Source organism: Oreochromis aureus, linkage group 1 (assembly GCF_013358895.1).
Source record: "Oreochromis aureus strain Israel breed Guangdong linkage group 1, ZZ_aureus, whole genome shotgun sequence".
Lineage (NCBI taxonomy): Eukaryota > Metazoa > Chordata > Actinopteri > Cichliformes > Cichlidae > Oreochromis > Oreochromis aureus.
The window spans coordinates 8003706-8020753 of record NC_052942.1 but is presented as its reverse complement, the minus strand read 5'-3'; the positions used below and the strand labels follow the sequence as shown (position 1 = coordinate 8020753).

The 17048-nt window shown below is 43.1% G+C and overlaps 1 protein-coding gene across 4 annotated transcripts in view; it reads right to left on the bottom strand.

The window, feature by feature from the left end:
* The window catches only part of LOC116313494 (C-myc promoter-binding protein-like), a 182559-nt gene that overhangs the window by 83014 nt on the left and 82497 nt on the right, over positions 1 to 17048 (bottom strand). For all 4 annotated transcript variants that reach the window (XM_039602407.1, XM_039602313.1, XM_039602363.1 and 1 more), the window contains 2 exons: positions 3212 to 3281; positions 120 to 289 (listed from right to left, as the gene is read on the bottom strand). In XM_039602407.1, the coding sequence (XP_039458341.1) occupies positions 120 to 289; positions 3212 to 3281 (240 nt within the window). The remainder of the gene's footprint in view (positions 1 to 119; positions 290 to 3211; positions 3282 to 17048) is intronic.

Here is a 17048-nt window from a genome sequence, read left to right as displayed (position 1 = left end):
GAGGTCTAACAGTCAGTGGGAGGCTCTCAGATCCAATGCTGTTGCCAGAGAAGCTTGTTAGTCACCTGGATGAGTGAGAAATAAAGTAGTGTGGCCAAATATTCATTAATTCATCTCACCTTCTCTCCAGAGGCTCCGGTGAGGACAAAGGTGGAAAAAACAGGGAGGGAGTATTTGGTGTTAGCTGGCCAGCACTCAATTGTGGCCCCCATGGGAAGGCAGAAGAGAGGAACAGACTCTGGCAGAGGGAATGACTCATAGTCCTCCTCTGGATATCTGCTGAATAAACCTAACAGAAGGAAAAAAAGAAACAAAAAAACCCAAACAAACAACTGAGAACTCAATTTAGAGAGCAGCTGAGGGCAACAGCCCACTATGAATAACAATTACAAGCTAATGTGGATGCAAAATTGCCTTTCTAATAAGCTTAAAAGTAAACAAGTGCAATGTACTATAATAACAAAGATAATGTACAACTTTATCGAGGCAACGTGTCACTAGAAACGCCTGGCTTTGTAATAAGCAAACAGTCCTACGTAATCACATATTCAGACAATTAGTCACTGTCAGTGGACACAAATGAAGAACAATGAAGTACTGATTTTACTTTGGCACTTACTTAACTCTGAGCTGCATCCAGCTTGATAAAGGATGATATGAACTAAGCGGTTACACAAAGAGCTTTGGACACAGTTTACCCGTAAAAAAAAAAAAAAATACTCTAATATACTCTAATACGCTAATTATTTCCTTTATTTCTAAAGGAAATAAAGGGAAAAACCAAACTACCCCACAACTGATCTGCAACTCAAACCATGAAGCGTAGTTTTTAATCACTATAAATGAATCATTACAACATTAAAGACATCCACAAACCCCAGAGACATCATTTCACTTTGCCACTTGCTGCTGATATATTATTTTTAATTTTATACTTAATATTCTATTTATAATTAAATGTACCTGCTTGGTATTTTTTTTTAAATTTGTATTTAAGGTGATCTGGTGTTGTGCTGCTGGAACCATAATTTCCCTGAGGGGACTAAAGTTCTGTTCTATTCCAAATACAATTAGAATTGATAAAAAGCAGATACCAAGCAGCAATCTTCAGTACTGAAAAACCAAGCCAAAGCAGAAGTTCCTGCAGTGCCCAAAACAACCACTTGAAGCCAGCCAGGTGACAATGTTTCACCTCTATAGCCAATTTCCCCCTTTGTTACAACTGTATGAGGAACAAAAGCTTTTATAACTTATTCAAATTCTATTACAACTTAAAGTTATGCCTTATTAGGGGTGTGGACACTTTGACCAGTTGGTGACTATTGGGCCTTACCTCTGCTAGTTCAAGTAAGTGAAACTGCAAACACTTGCCAACTACTTACTAAACAGTTGTGAAACTGTGACGAGTACGACACAAACCGGTGAAGGTAAAGTTGAAAGTAAAAAGTTGTATCTTTAGAAACATAATGGTTGCAGTGGTAAAGATAAACTTTTAGTTAGAAGGCAAATCGCTTCCATTTCTGGTTTGCGGTGTACTTTTCTAAGTCTCACTACAGCTTGGTGATGATCTTGTTAGTTAGCAAGTCCCTGGGCAGCAATGTGCTAATGACCAAAGCTGGGGAGGGGGCACACCTTTTCCCCTAACATCATTGGCTGCCTGGCACTCGCCAGCCAGTGTGATAATAGATAATATTTCAATCTCCTTCAGCTCTGCAGTTATCAGCTGCACTGATGAGTTCAACAACATTTTAGTAGAAGAACTCTATATTTGTTGAGATACACCTTTATGCATCTTTCACTTTCTTACCAAGAGTTTGATTGGAAGACTGAAACAACTAGCTTAGAAGAAAGGTACAAAGTATGCTAATCAGTACTTCTAAATCACTTCATAAAGCCACAGAAAAGCATTTTCACACTTGGGGTTGTGTATGAATCTGGTGGTTTTATTCACTTTTTTCCTTTCACTGAATTTTAGAAAAAAAAGTCCAAACAACTATGTTTTTAGATGTTTAGTTTTAGAACCTAAACTTTATTTTTTTGGAAAGTGTTTGTGTCAAGCTAATAAACACAAAGTTTCTTCAGTTTTAGCTCCATTTTTAGTCTCTTACAACAAATAAAATTTTAAAATTTTTCCTTTAGCTGAGGCTGATGAGAATGCTGAAATAAACAGCAAATGTGCCGCAAGAGCCAAATAATTTCCTGAAAATGGTTAATAAGCTCAGTTACGCTGTAAAGTTTCACAGAACTATACAGGCAATCATTTTTTCTGTTAGTCTAATATATATATTAGATCATGAAACTTTAACACTAAACACACTAAAAGGAGGAGGGCCTTAGCAGTTCCCCGTGCTAAATACCCTACTATATTAGACACTCTGACTAATGTTCTGCTCCACAGCTAAAAGTGCTGCTTCACATGTCATTTCTACATGAAAACCAAACATCCACTGCAGAACAAACTTATCTTTGCTCACATCTGGATTAAACCTGAAGCTTGTTGCTTGGTGGATTTCCTTCCTGGCTTGAAATGTTGAAAATAAGCATCATTTCTGTGAGCTGACTCATCCAAAGCATTAGATAATATCGCTTCACAGTCTGCTGCATATTCGCAACACAACAAAACGTCAGCCAGCCAGTCTGAAACTGAGCCAAACCCAGCCACTCTGAGCCAATAGTGTTATCAGAAAATCTTATGTCAGTGTTTTTGAAACGGGGAAGACACAGTATTTAATGTGGCATAATCACAACCTTACATGTAAATATATGCTAACCACTAACTCCCTAGCAGGGAATAATGTTGGCATGCAGAGGCTTATCACTTCACTTCAATTCTGAGGCATCAACATGTTTAAACAAGCCTAATTGCAAGCATTGCTGTAGCAGAGTGCCCTCCTGCAGCCAGTGCACTCTGCAGAAGACGCTTGTCTTGACATCACTACAACAACACACAGTTAGAGCGAAAATAGAAACAACCGATATGCAATAAACAGTTAGGACTTCGACTATTTATTATTCATATATAAGAGAGTGGGTAACTTTCTAAATGCATTGCAAAATGCACTCTGACTAGTCACATTTTTCTCACCCACAATGCAAATAATTTGGCAGAAGAGAAAGCTACCTACAGACAACATACCATTTGATCTCTTAGAGGTTCACATCAGTATTTGGATCTGTGTGCACTGACAGTTATCGGATTAAAAAGGCTTACCTGCTTTGTACGCTATTGTGTTGGTTTTGGCCACAGACTTCTTGTAACACAGGTAGACTGAGGATCCCCACTGAAAACAAGAGCAGAAAACAAGTCATACTGTTATCCTCTGTGGGTCATCTTAGGGCCAATAAGGATCAAAATGCATCAAAATCTCATCTGGGCCCGCATTCCACTTAATCCTTTTCAGAACTGCAATTCTTTCAACTAACTAACAACAAGCACCATTTAAGTGTTTTTATTGTGCTGCTCAGTATCAGCCCAGGATCTGTTCTCTGTACGTGGATAGCCATAAAGTCAAACTTACTCCCATCATGTTTATTAAATGTAAACAAGATTAAATGATGGACCTAAACGGCAGAAGTGGCAGCCAACCGTGGCTGCAGCATTCCTGAGAGAGGACCCTGTTGTGATTAGTGCACTGATAATACTAAGAACATTTTCAGAGGAGACATACTGTAATGTCTCCACCAGCAATGTTTTGACCCTTTAGAGTCTTTACTTTTGGAGAGTTACTGCTTTAGTCAGGAGAAGATACAGCAGATAAACTAAGTATTGAATACGACACCAATTTTCAAAGTAAATATATTTCTAAAGGTGCTACTGACATGAAGTTCTCATGAGATGTTGGTAACGACCCATCCAATCCACACATGCATAAAAATCATAGTCATAGATCTCCATATATTAAGTCACGTGTAATAACTAAAGGAATTTTTAGATTTATTTGCATAGATTTCTATTTATTTCCTAAAATAAATGGTCTTACTTTGCTGAAACCTTCAAAATGACTTTTGCTTGCAACAGCTTGTGTCCAGATTAGAGGTGGGGAAGAGAAAGCCTAAGCAAAATCTGAAAAAGAACATCATAAACTGCTGACCCTTACATTTAGGGGATCTGGGTGTTCTGTTACTCTGTAGGGGGCATTTCGCTTGTATGGTCGAAGTTCCATTTGCGTGCCTTTAATTTATGGGCTATAAACGTTGCTATCTGAACTCCAGGGGGGCACACCAATAATTCAATTCAATTTCAATTCAATTCAATTCAATTTTATTTATATAGCGCCAAATCACAACAAAAGTCGCCTCAAGGCGCTTTATATTGTACAGTAGATAGCACAATAATAAATACAGAGAAAAACCCAACAATCCTATGACCCCTATGAGCAAGCACTTTGGCGACAGTGGGAAGGAAAACTCCCTTTAAACAGGAAGAAACCTCCGGCAGAACCAGGCTCAGGGAGGGGCGGCCATCTGCTGCGACCGGTTGGGGTGAAAGAAGGAAAACAGGATGAAAGACATGCTGTGGAAGAGAGACAGAGATTAATAACAGATATGACTCGATGCAGAGAGGTCTATTAACACATAGTGAGTGAGAAAGGTGACTGGAAAGGAAAAACTCAATGCATCATGGGAATCCCCGGCAGCCTACGTCTATTGCAGCATAACTAAGGGAGGATTCAGAGTCACCTGGTCCAGCCCTAACTATATGCTTTAGCAAAAAGGAAAGTTTTAAGCCTAATCTTGAAAGTAGAGATAGTGTCTGTCTCCCGAATCCAAACTGGAAGCTGGTTCCACAGAAGAGGGGCCTGAAAACTGAAGGCTCTCCCTCCCATTCTACTTTTAAATACTCTAGGGACAGCAAGTAGGCCTGCAGAGCGAGAGCGGGGGTGCTCTAATAGGGTGATATGGTACTACAAGGTCATTAAGATAAGATGGGGCCTGATTATTTAAGACCTTGTATGTGAGGAGCAGGATTTTGAATTCAATTCTGGATTTAACAGGAAGCCAATGAAGGGAAGCCAAAACAGGAGAAATATGCTCTCTCTTTCCTGTCAGTACCCTTGCTGCAGCATTTTGGATCAGCTGAAGGCTTTTCAGTGAGTTTTTAGGACATCCTGATAATAAAGAATTACAGTAGCCTGGAAGTAACAAATGCATGAACTAGTTTTTCAGCGTCACTCTGAGACAGGATGTCTTGATGCATTCTCAATCATCCAGGAAAGTAAATCTCCAAAAGTTGAATCTGTTCATCTGGACGTAGCGTTTTGTGGGAGAAACATTTCGTCACTCATCCAAGTGACTTCTTCAGTCTCTGAGACTGAAGAAGTCACTTGGATGAGTCTCAGATTTTGGAGATCTGAGACAGGATATTTCTAATTTTAGAGATGTTGCGCAAATGGAAGAAAGCAGTCTTACATATTTGTTTAATATGTGCATTGAAGGACATGTCCTGGTCAAAAATGACTCCAAGGTTCCTCACAGCATTACTGGAGGCCAAGATAATGCCATCCAGAGTAAGAATCTGGTTAGATACCATATTTCTAAGATTTTCAGGGCCAAGTACAATAACCTCAGTTTTATCTGAATTAAGGAGCAGAAAGTTAGTGGCCATCCAGGTCTCTATGTCTTTAAGACATTCCTGCAGTTTAACTAATTGGTGTGTGTTACCTGGCTTCATGGATAGATAGAGCTGCGTGTCATCTGCATAGCAGTGAAAATTTATGCTATGTCTTCTAATGATGCTGCCTAGGGGAAGCATGTATAATGTAAATAGAATTGGTCCTAGCACTGAATCCTGTGGAACACCATAATTGACCTTAGTGTGTGAAGAGGACTCTCCATTTACTTGAACAAATTGGAGTCTATTAGATAGATATGATACAAACCACTGCAGCACATTACCTGTAATACCTACAGCATGTTCTAATCGCTCTAATAGGATATTATGATCAACAGTATCAAACGCAGCACTAAGGTCTAGCAGGACAAGCAAAGAGATGAGTCCACTGTCAGAGGCCATAAGAAGATCATTTGTAACCTTCACTAAAGCTGTTTCTGTGCTGTGATGAGCTCTGAAACCTGACTGAAACTCTTCAAATAAGCCATTCCTCTGCAGATGATCTGTTAGCTGTTTGACAACTACTCTTTCAAGGATTTTTGATATGAAAGGAAGGTTGGAGATTGGCCTATAATTAGCTAAGACAGTTGGGTCTAGAGATGGCTTTTTAAGTAAAGGTTTAACTACAGCCACCTTGAAGGCCTGTGGTACATAGCCGATTATTAGAGATAGGTTGATCATATTTAAGATTGAAGAATTAATTAATGGCAGGACTTCTTTGAGCAGTTTTGTAGGAATGGGGTCTAAAAGACACGTTGATGGTTTGGAGGAATTAATTATTGAAGTTAACTCAGAAAGATCAATTGGAGAAAAAGAGTCTAGCTTAACATCAATGGCACTAAAAGTAGCTGTAGATAATATTACATCTGTGGTATGATTATTGGTAATTTTTTCTCTAATGATAAAAATTTTATTTGTGAAGAAGTTCATGAAGTCATTACTAGTTAACGTTAAAGGGATTGTTGGCTCAGTAGAGCTCTGACTTTTTGTCAGCCTGGCTACAGTGCTGAAGAGAAACCTGGGGTTGTTCTTATTTTCTTCAATCAGTGACGAATAGTAAGATGTTCTGGCTTTGCGGAGGGCTTTCTTATAAAGCAGCAAACTATTTCTCCAGGCTAAATGATGATCCTCTAAATTTGTGACACGCCATTTCCTCTCCAGCTTACGAGTTATCTGCTTTAGGCTACGTGTTTGAGAATTATACCACGGAGTCAGGGACTTTGGATTTGAGACCTTAGTTTTCACAGGAGCTACAGTATCCAGAGTCGTACGTAGTGAGGAGGTAAAATTATTAACAAGATAAACGACCTCTGTTGGAGTAGCATTCAGGTAGCTGCTCTGCTCTATGTTGGTACAGGGCATTGAAGATGATAACAGTGGGTGGATTATATTCTTAAACTTAGTTACAGCACTTTCAGAAAGACATCTACTTTGATAAAGTCTACTCTCCACTGCTGTGTAATCAATTATTGTAAATGTGAATGTTATCAGGAAATGATCAGACAGGAGAGGGTTTTCAGGAAACACTGTTAAATGTTCAGTTTCTATGCCATATGTTAAAACAAGATCTAGAGTGTGATTAAAGTGGTGGGTGGGTTCTTTTACATTTTGAGAGAAGCCAATTGAGTCTAATAACAGATTAAATGCGATGTTGAGGCTGTCATTTTAGCATCTACATGGATGTTAAAATCACCCACAATAATTATTTTATCTGAGCTGAGCACTAAATCAGATAAAAGTCTGAGAAATCAGAGAGAAACTCTGTGTAAGGCCCAGGTGGACGATAGATAATAACAAGTAAGACTGGTTTCTGAGTTTTACAGCTGGGTTGGACAAGGCTAAGCATCAGGCTTTCAAATGAATTAAAAGTCTGTCTTGGTCTTTCGTTAATTAATAGACTGGTGTGAAAAATTGCTGCCACACCGCCTCGGCCTGTGCTTCGAGATTTCTGGTAGTTAGAATGACTCCGGGTGTTGATTCATTTAAACTAACATACTCATCCTGCTGCAACCAGGTTTCTGTAAGGCAGAGTAAATCGATTTGTTGATCAATTATTAAGTCATGTACTAACAGAGACTTGGAGGAGAGAGACCTAATATTTAATAATCCACATTTCACTGTTTTACTCTTTGGTTCAGATGTGGATACTGTATTGTTCTTTCTTTGTGATTTTTATGTTTAAGTTGTTTATTGCTGGTTTTAGTTTGTTTTTGTCTGTTTGGGAGCTGACACAGTCTCAATGGAGATGGGTTTTGGGGGTAGCAGGAGAAGAGAAGCTGCAGAGAGGCGTGTAAGACTGCAACTCTGCTTCCTGGTCCCAACTCTGGATAGTCATATTTTGGGGGTTTAATAAATTGGTCCATATTTCTAGAAATGAGAGCTGCTCCATCCAAAGTGGGATGGACGCCGTCTCTCCTAACAAGACCAGGTTTCCTCCAGAAGGTTTGCCAATTATCTATGAAGCCCACATCGTTTCTGGGACACCACTCAGACAGCCAGCAATTTAAGGAGAACATGCGGCTAAACATGTCACTCCTGGTCTGATTGGGGAGGGACCAGAGAAAACTACAGAGTCCGACATTGTTTTGGCAAAGTTACACACCGATTCAATATTGATTTTAGTGACCTCCGATTGGCGTAACCGGGTGTCATTACTGCTGGCGTGAATTATGATCTTACTGTATTTACGTTTACCCTTAGCCAGCAGTTTTAAATTTTCATTCAATGTCGCCTGCTCTGGCCCCTGGAAGACAATTGACTATGGTTGCCGGTGTCTCTAGCTTCACATGTCTGAGAACAGAATCACCAATTACCAGAGTTTGACCCCGACGGGTGTGTCACCGAGTGGGGAAAACGGTTGAGACACATGAACAGGTTGGTGGTGTACCTGGGGCTTCTGTTTAAGACTATGCTTCCTCCTCACCGTCACCCAGCCGCCCTCTTTCCCCAGCTGCTTGGGGTCTGCCGGGGAACAGCCAGCGGGGCCTGCGCTATCTTCGGCTGCACCAGCTACAGGGGCCTGGCTAGCTACGGGTGAATGAAGGGTGCAAAGCCGAGTCTCCAATTCAGTAATCCTGGCCTCCAGAGCTGCAAATATGCTACATTTGTTACAGGTATCATTACTGCTACAGGAGGCCGAGGAGTAACTAAACATCTGACACAATGAGCAGGAAAGTGCAGGAGGGACAGGTGAAGTAGCCATGGTGCTAACGAGTCGGCTACGAGCTAAGCTAAGCTAGCGAAACAGTAAAGAGACAGTGAGTGAATACTTTGGCTATAAATTAGGTAGTGAGCACACAGAAAGGGTGATTCAGATGAAGCACGTTAAGATTATACTATGAAAAAGGGATGTATCAAAAGATTTAAATTAAATTGCTAAGCAGAAAAGCTACTCAGAAACACCACTGTGTTTGAGCAGGAACAGGAAGTGATACTCTACCACAAAGGGAGTGAACACCAAGTGACAGCACCACACACGCCAATAAAACCACTGCACCTATAACAACCTATATAAGATGAGTCGCTATGCCTCGAAAGAACTAAGTGCAATTTCAACACATCTATGTTCTTCCACTTCCACACAGTCTACAAAGTTGGATGGTTAAAAATCTAACTTCAGTGTGGTATGGTAGGACATAGGTAATGTCTCTGAATCATTATCTAATTCAGAGTCCTCAATGGACACATCTCTGGCTTTGATTACATTAACAGCTTAGTAGGACACTAATGACTTGCAACACAATACAAAAATACAGCTAAAAGAAAATCCATTAGGCCCTCATTCTGTGAAATATTCAGACTCTCCAAAACCATCCAGGGGCTAGTTCTGTCCAGCAGGCTGGCTATTTCACACCTCTGCCTTAGAGGTTTGGAAATTTGTTCTGAGTGATCACATCACTGGTCTTTATCACAACACTTACGGGAGATTTTCCACTTGTGTGACACTGTGTTAGATATTGTGCTCCATCACCATCACCAGAACACCAAAGACAGTAATATCTCACTCTGACTCGGTTTCCCATACAAGTGTCATTTGGAACAATGCTGTGTGTAGAACTGTGTGTAAAATAAGTGGTAAGAAAAAGACTAGTAGAGGCTAACAAAGATAGGCCAAAATTCTTTTTTCTTTTGGACACAAACTATAACTTTTTATGTGTAGTTACATATATATTAATTGAAGCCACGTTTAAATAATAACTGCAGGGTGTTTAAACATGGGGGAAATTGCAGTGTGCCCTCTGGTGGACAAATTATGCAACATCAACACTCATAAGATTGTTGAAGGGTGTTTCTCCTATCTCATCAATAGTTTTTTTATATTACATTTATAGGCAATTATAGATATTGATGCTGAATCAGCATATTGCTAATAGCAGCTGATAATATCTGCCTGCCGATAAATCCGTCGTGCTCTAAGTACTACGTACCATAAGTAAAGAATATCATCATTCATTGTTCCCTTTCAGTCGATTAATTCGGTACAACACATAAGTATGGGATATCACGCCCTCGCGTGTCCTGGCTGAAGAAACCTTTATTCACGCCTTTAAGGCAGATGACGTGTGATGAAACATGCACAGCCCCGCCTGCACATATAGGCGCTGTCATTACACTCTTCACCTCACTGAGAACACCTCTGCTGAGTTGGGCTAGCTAGCTGCTGCTAGTTAGGTCAGTCGTCTGCCAACTTGAACTTAGTTTAACTGCCCCTGTTGGTGTTAGCCTCCACTGCGCAGTTGGTCGTAGGCTGCCCACGGAGCACTAATTTCGAGTTTTCCTGTGCAGCATTTTGCTTTGCATTTTGGAATGGACTCCAAACCGAATCGAGCAAAGCAGAAAACTTCTGTTTGCCCCTGTCGTCAGGGATGCGACAGCGACCAGCACGATGCCTGCCATGTCTGCATGGGGATCGTCCACGCTAGGAGAGTGTTGACGGAGCCCGAAGCCTGTGCATTTTGTCGCCAGCTCCGGCACTCGACGCTGGAAAGACGGGTGATGTTTGTGGAAAAAGTGCTGGGACGCTTGGCTGGAGCCCCGGCTTCATCCGAATCCGAAGATGAGGATTATCTGGTCGATGTCTCCGCAATTAGCTGGGCTGACCACATGGAGTATGTTGATGGGTTAGCCGATGACGAGCCGGAACCATGCAGGAGCGCTGACAGGCTTTAAGCCTGGGTTGAAGCCCGCCAGCACTCCCCAGGAAGACAATGACGTGCTGGACGTCGGCCTGGATATCCATGGTTTGTCGGAGGATGAGCAGGAGAGCTCATTGTCGGCCCAATGTGCCGCTGCTGCAGCGCCGGTCGGCCACGATGACACCTCTCTTTCCTCCCTGTTTCGCTGTGCTGCTGAGAAGCTGCAGGTGGACTGGCCCGCTCCTCCGCCACCTCAGAAGCCATCGCGGTTCGCAGGTTTTTTCCTCCCACCGGAGCCCGCAGCAGCCAAAAACTGCCTTCCCATGTTCCCACACTTTGTCTGCGAGCTAACAGCATCATGGGACAAACCTCTGTCTACCCGCGTCACTGTGCCTGGCTATAGACAGTACATGGAATTGGACGGTGCCGAGGAGGCTGGCTTAGCTAACCCACCCCCTATGGAGCTGTCTCTGGCTGCTTATCTGGCCTCGTCCCATAACCATGGTGTCGGCAGCCCCGCAACTCTGCCATCCAAGCACTGCAGATTCTCCGCTTCGCAGCTGTAGAAGATTTATCGTGCTCAGGCCGGCACTGCTCGCGCCATGAGCTCCGTCACCATGCTCCAGATGTACCAGGCGATGTGCCTGGCGGAGCTCGGATCACTGGTTCCTGATGACAGCCCACTGACACCTCTTCTTAACGAGATCAGAGTCGCCACAGATTACATCCTCCGTGCATCCCGCTGTGCAGCGCTCTACCTGGGCAGAGGGATGGCTTCAACAGTGGTGGCGCAGAGTAACTTGTGGCTGACCCTCTCTGACGTCCCAGATAGGGACAGAGCTGTATATCTGGACGCACCAGTGTGTGCGGCTGGGTTAATCGGACATTCACTTGAAGCCATTCAGGCTAGATTCGATCTGAGGAAGAAGCAGACTCTGTGCGACATCATCCCCAGACGTCAGGCGAAGCCCAAGCCCGCAGCTAGTTCTCACAGGCCCGCCGCTCCTCTGCCGACTGGCAGGAGACCAGCGCCCACTGCTGCAGTGGGTGTGCCACCAGAGGGAGCACATCCTCCAGCCCGAGCTCCACGCCAGTCGGCCCACCCTCGGGCCCCCGGCGGGACCCAACGCCCAGGAGGAAGAAGCCTCAGCCCTCCTAGCTGTGATTTCGAGTGGAGAAGGTGTCCAGCGGCAGGGAGACGCTGCTTTTACCCCTCTGTTGCCGCCCAAGAGGTGCCGCTTAAGTTCTGTTCAGGTTGTCAGCCCCAGAAGGCGCTGCACTTTCCTAACACTGTCTCCCAAGCACAAACCCCCTGCACACAAAATGCCTCAGGTTGTAACTCCCTGTTCAGGTGTGTTAAATGTTCAGGTGACCACATCAAGTTTTCCCGCTGTTTTTCATTGTTGTGCCCCAGGAAAGGTGCCTCCAACAAGATGTATGAATGTACATGTTCTAATATTACAGTCAATAAAGAGTGTTGTTTATTCTCAAACAATCACAAATGCTCACCCTGCAGGCAGAATATGCCAGGTCAGGCAGGTGATGCATTCCCCTGCAGACACACTGGGGGGCGACAACGCACCACCTACGGTGCTGCAGGTCAGCTGCTCACTTCCCTCAGTGGCACACTTGCGCCCCCTCTCCGTGGGTGCTGCAAACCGTTGCCATTGGTTACCAGTTGCAGTTCCGGGTCAAGCCGCCTCGTTTCCGGAGAGTCATAAACACAACTGTTGGCACGGAGGCTATGATACTCAGAGAGGAAATAAAGGCGCTATTGCAGAAAAGAGCAATTCAAGTGGCCCCCACTTCGGAGACAGACAAAGGTTGGTACAGCCGTTATTTTGTTGTTCCGAAAAAAGGGGGAGGGCTTCGTCCCATCCTCGACCTGCGAGTCTTGAACATGTATCTACGAACGTACATGTTCAAGATGCTAACACTCAGACAGCTCTTGAATGCAGTTGGCCCGGGAGACTGGTTTGCAACAATCGATCTAACAGATGCTTATTTTCATGTGGCTCTATACCCGAAACACAGGCAGTTTCTGAGGTTTGCATTCAAGGGCGTAGCCTACGAATACCTGGTGCTGCCGTTCAGTCTGTCGCTCGCTCCTCGCACCTTTGCGAAATGTGCCGAAGCAGCGCTAGCACCCCTCAGAGAGAGAGGCATCCGCATCTTAGCCTACCTAGACGACTGGGCTCTCGTAGCTTGCTCCAGAGAACAGGTGGAGACACAGCTATCACTGGTTCTGTCACACATTCAGACACTGGGGTTCTCTGTGAACTTTCAAAAGAGCTCGCTAATCCCGAGTCAGCAGATTTCTTTCCTCAGTTTGGAAATATGCTCGCTTTCCAGCCATGCACGTTTGTCGGAGCACAGAGTGGCCATGTTTCATTGCTGCCTCGCTCAGTTTCAGCTGGGACGCAGACTGTGTTTCCAGACGATATTACGTTTGTTGGGCATAATGGAATCTATGATCGCCGTAGTGCCACTTGGACTGTTAAAAATGAGAGCGTTTCAACGCTGGACTCTCTCTCACCGCCTGTGTGCATCGCGTCACCTCCGGAGGAGGCGGACGGTAACCGTGTCTTGCATGCTAGCTCTCCGTCCTTGGAGGGAGCCCGGGCTACTGCATCAGGGTTCTCGGATTGGGAGGGTGTTGTTTCGCAAGGTGGTGTCCACAGATGCTTCCCTAAGAGGTTGGGGAGCGCTGTGCGAGGGTGCATCAATGAGAGGGATCTGGTCTGCAGCCCAGCGCGAGCTGCACATCAACCACTTAGAGCTGTTAGCAGTGTTCTTAGCTCTAAAACATTTCCGTCCAGTCCTGGAGGGCCAGCATGTCTTAGACAGGACGGACAATTCAACAGTGGTGTCTTACATAAACAGGCAGGGAGGAACACGCTCTCTTCCCCTGTTGAAGCTGTCTCGCTCTCTGCTGTTATGGTGCAGTGTTCATTTTCTGTCTCTAAGAGCCACCCATGTCCCGGGCCACCTGAACCTGGGACCGGACATTCTCTCCAGGGGGGGTCCTCTGATGAGAGAATGGAGGTTACACCCTTTAATAGTGGCTCAGATTTGGGATCTATTTGGCAAGGTCCAAATAGATCTTTTTTTCTTCCAGGGTAAATACTCACTGCCCAATGTTCTTCTCCATAATCGACCACGATGAACCCTTGGACATGGACGCACTAGCGCACCAATGGCCAGACGTGCTCCTGTATGCATTTCCCCCAGCGGAAATGATATCTCCAGTTCTTGAGAGAGTGCATCGGCAGTCCCTCTCTCTGATTCTAGTGGCCCCTTGGTGACCCACAAGGTCGTGGTATGCAGAGATAATCAGCCTGCTAGCAGCGAGTCCTTGGCAGCTTCCTCTCCGCAGGGACCTCCTCTCTCAAGCAGGAGGAGAAGTGGTTCATGTGCGCCCGGATCTGTGGCGCCTTCATGCTTACCTGCTCAGAGGTCAAACTTGATTGCTAAGGGTTTGCCACCTAGTGTGATAGCGACAATTAAGAGCGCTAGGGCCTCATCTACTAGAGGCTTGTACGCTTACAAATGGCGAGCCTTCGAGCAATGGTGCCAGGACCGCCACACTCTGCCATTTCAGTGCTCTATTGTGGATGTTTTGACACTCCTGCAGGAGCTGCTGGATAAGGACCTTTCATTTTCGACAATTAAGGTTTATTTAGCAGCTAAATCTGCTTGTCATATTGGCTTTGACGGGGTGACACCAGGTGCCATACGTTTTCTGAAAGGGGTTCGCCGGCTAGTTGGGGATCACCGCACACTTTTGTGCGGTTTTATCGTTTGGACGTTTTAGCCCCTTTGGTGGCTCATACTATCCTTTCTGATGGGTCTACCGCTCACTAAGGTGGTGGTGGTCCAATTCCGGTTCGGTGGCTGCTCTGCGGGGCGTGTATATATGTCCCATACTTATGTGTTGTACCGAGTGAATCAACTGAAAGGGAACGAATAGTTATGTCTATAACTTCTGTTCCCTGAAGGAGAGGAACGAGGTACAACACAAGGTGGCCCCACTGAGCAGTTTGGCTCGGTGAAGAGCGGCTATCGAACTGAGGGATGACTGTGATGACAGCGCCTATATGTGCAGGCGGGGCCATGCGCGTGTCATCACACGTCATCTGCCTTAAAGGCGTAAATAAAGGTTTCTTCAGCCAGGAGACATGAGGGCGTGATATCCCATACTTATGTGTTGTACCTCGTTCCTCTCCTTCAGGGAACATAAGTTATAGACATAACTATTCGTTTTTCTTTAACTAAGGTCATTCTTGGGTAAATCCTAAAGGAATTAAATAGAAAACACATTGTACATTTATTTAAGTGCAATGCAAATTTTTGGTACTTTTGGGTATTTGGTATCATTTATACTCCAATAAATTTCCAAGACCAAATACATTACATGTCTATACTTTCTAAATAAATATAAATATAAAATAAATAAATGTGATTATAAAAGTCAAGCCAGACTCTTGTGAAACCATTAGCACGTGAAGAGAGGCAATGATGCATCATATACACAAACATGAGAATTTGTCCCTGTGAGAAAAAGCTGGATTCTGACACATAGTAGACACATAACATAAGTAGAAGTATAAACACTTGTGTTAAAATACTCTGGTAAAAGTTAAAGTACTGATTTGAAATTCTAGTAAATAATGTAATGAAAGTACAGCTCTAGTACTCAAAGTATAAGAGTAAAAAGTAGCTCTTTGAACGACATTTCTGCCATCGATTTTTATGTAAAATAGACTGAACTTCATGTCATATTAAAATAGTAATATTTAAAAAAAATATTGGTAAATGTGAATGCAAACTGTATTTCCACTTTCCACTCTAATTCTAATGAATGTGCTTAGCTTTAACATCTTTCATGCAGTACAAAAGCAGAGAAAATTGGAATTTAAAAAAGCTCTGGGTGACTTTGCCTCCAGATCTAAACAGAATAAGGTGTACAGTGAGGGATGAGGGAAGCAGGTGGGGAAACCCTTAAACTGGTTGTAGTGGTGGAGTGTGTGGAAAAGAATAACTTAGAAGTAACTCACAATAATTTGAGCACAAGCAGATTTTATGTCCAGGTTGTGATCAGCTGCACTATGCTGCTAGTCTTTGTGGATTTATCCAACTGAGTTCAACAAAATATAAGCAGATATTACATGAGTTCATGTCACCCACCCTACATAGATACCTGCTGATACTTGTTGAGCTTTTAGTTAAGATGCATTTGAAATTATCTGCCACTCAAAAAAATGTTACTTCTTTTGTGCTCACTCCTGTAGCATTAGCTAGATGGTAAAGTACAGTGACTACGACTTGCAGACATCTGCACCAAAGGTGTGTTTCCAGATTTTTCCCTTCAACAAATGTTACATATAATAGTAACATCGTCATCATCATCATCATCATCATCATCATCATCATTTATTTATATAGCACTTTAAAAACACACCTGGTAGACCAAAGTGCTGTACAATACTAATATGCACATAGTAATAAAACCAGACATAACAATAAAATTACTTTTAACATATAGTATAGTACAACAAATGACGCATAAATTATATGTTTATTGGTTCATCTCTACCTGTGTGATAAGTACCATAATACACCAATAGGATTGTCTTCTAAGGTTTTTATTCCCTCCATTTAGGCAAAAATTGGTTCGGTGATTAGTGATTGGAAATAATACCCACACACACAAAATGTCTTGAACCTAAGGTAGGAAGGCTTTTTGAAAACTAAGGAGTAGAAAGAAGAGATATTTGTGTTTAAAAGTGAGGGAATATAAGTACAAACACTGTCAGAAAAAAATGCTCAAGTAAATTACAGATACCTGAAAATTCTATGTAAGAATCTTATTTAGGTACAGCACCAAACTTTTTGTACTTTATTACTTCCTACCTCTACTTCTGGCAACTAAAACTAAGGATGCTTCCAAAGTTTAATAAAAAAATTTAACAGGACATCACATTCTGCTTCAGGCACTAAAAGTCTATAGATTAATGAACTAGGAAATTTCAGGACACATGCAGCCACATACAGCACCTTGAAGGGGATTGCCTATTCTAAGAAATGCCAAATGTAGACCTCGCTGACACTGCAACAACTTTTACAGTAATCTAGTGTGTTTGTGTGTGTGCGAGTGTGCGAGTGTGTGGTTGGATTGGTGGGTGAGAGAGAGAAGCAGAACAACATAAAAAGAATATGACAAGAAAGTGAACAGAGCACAAATACTGGGTGTGGAGAAACTGAAATGCAGAAGCAGACAACATCTAGCTCAAGGGACTTCA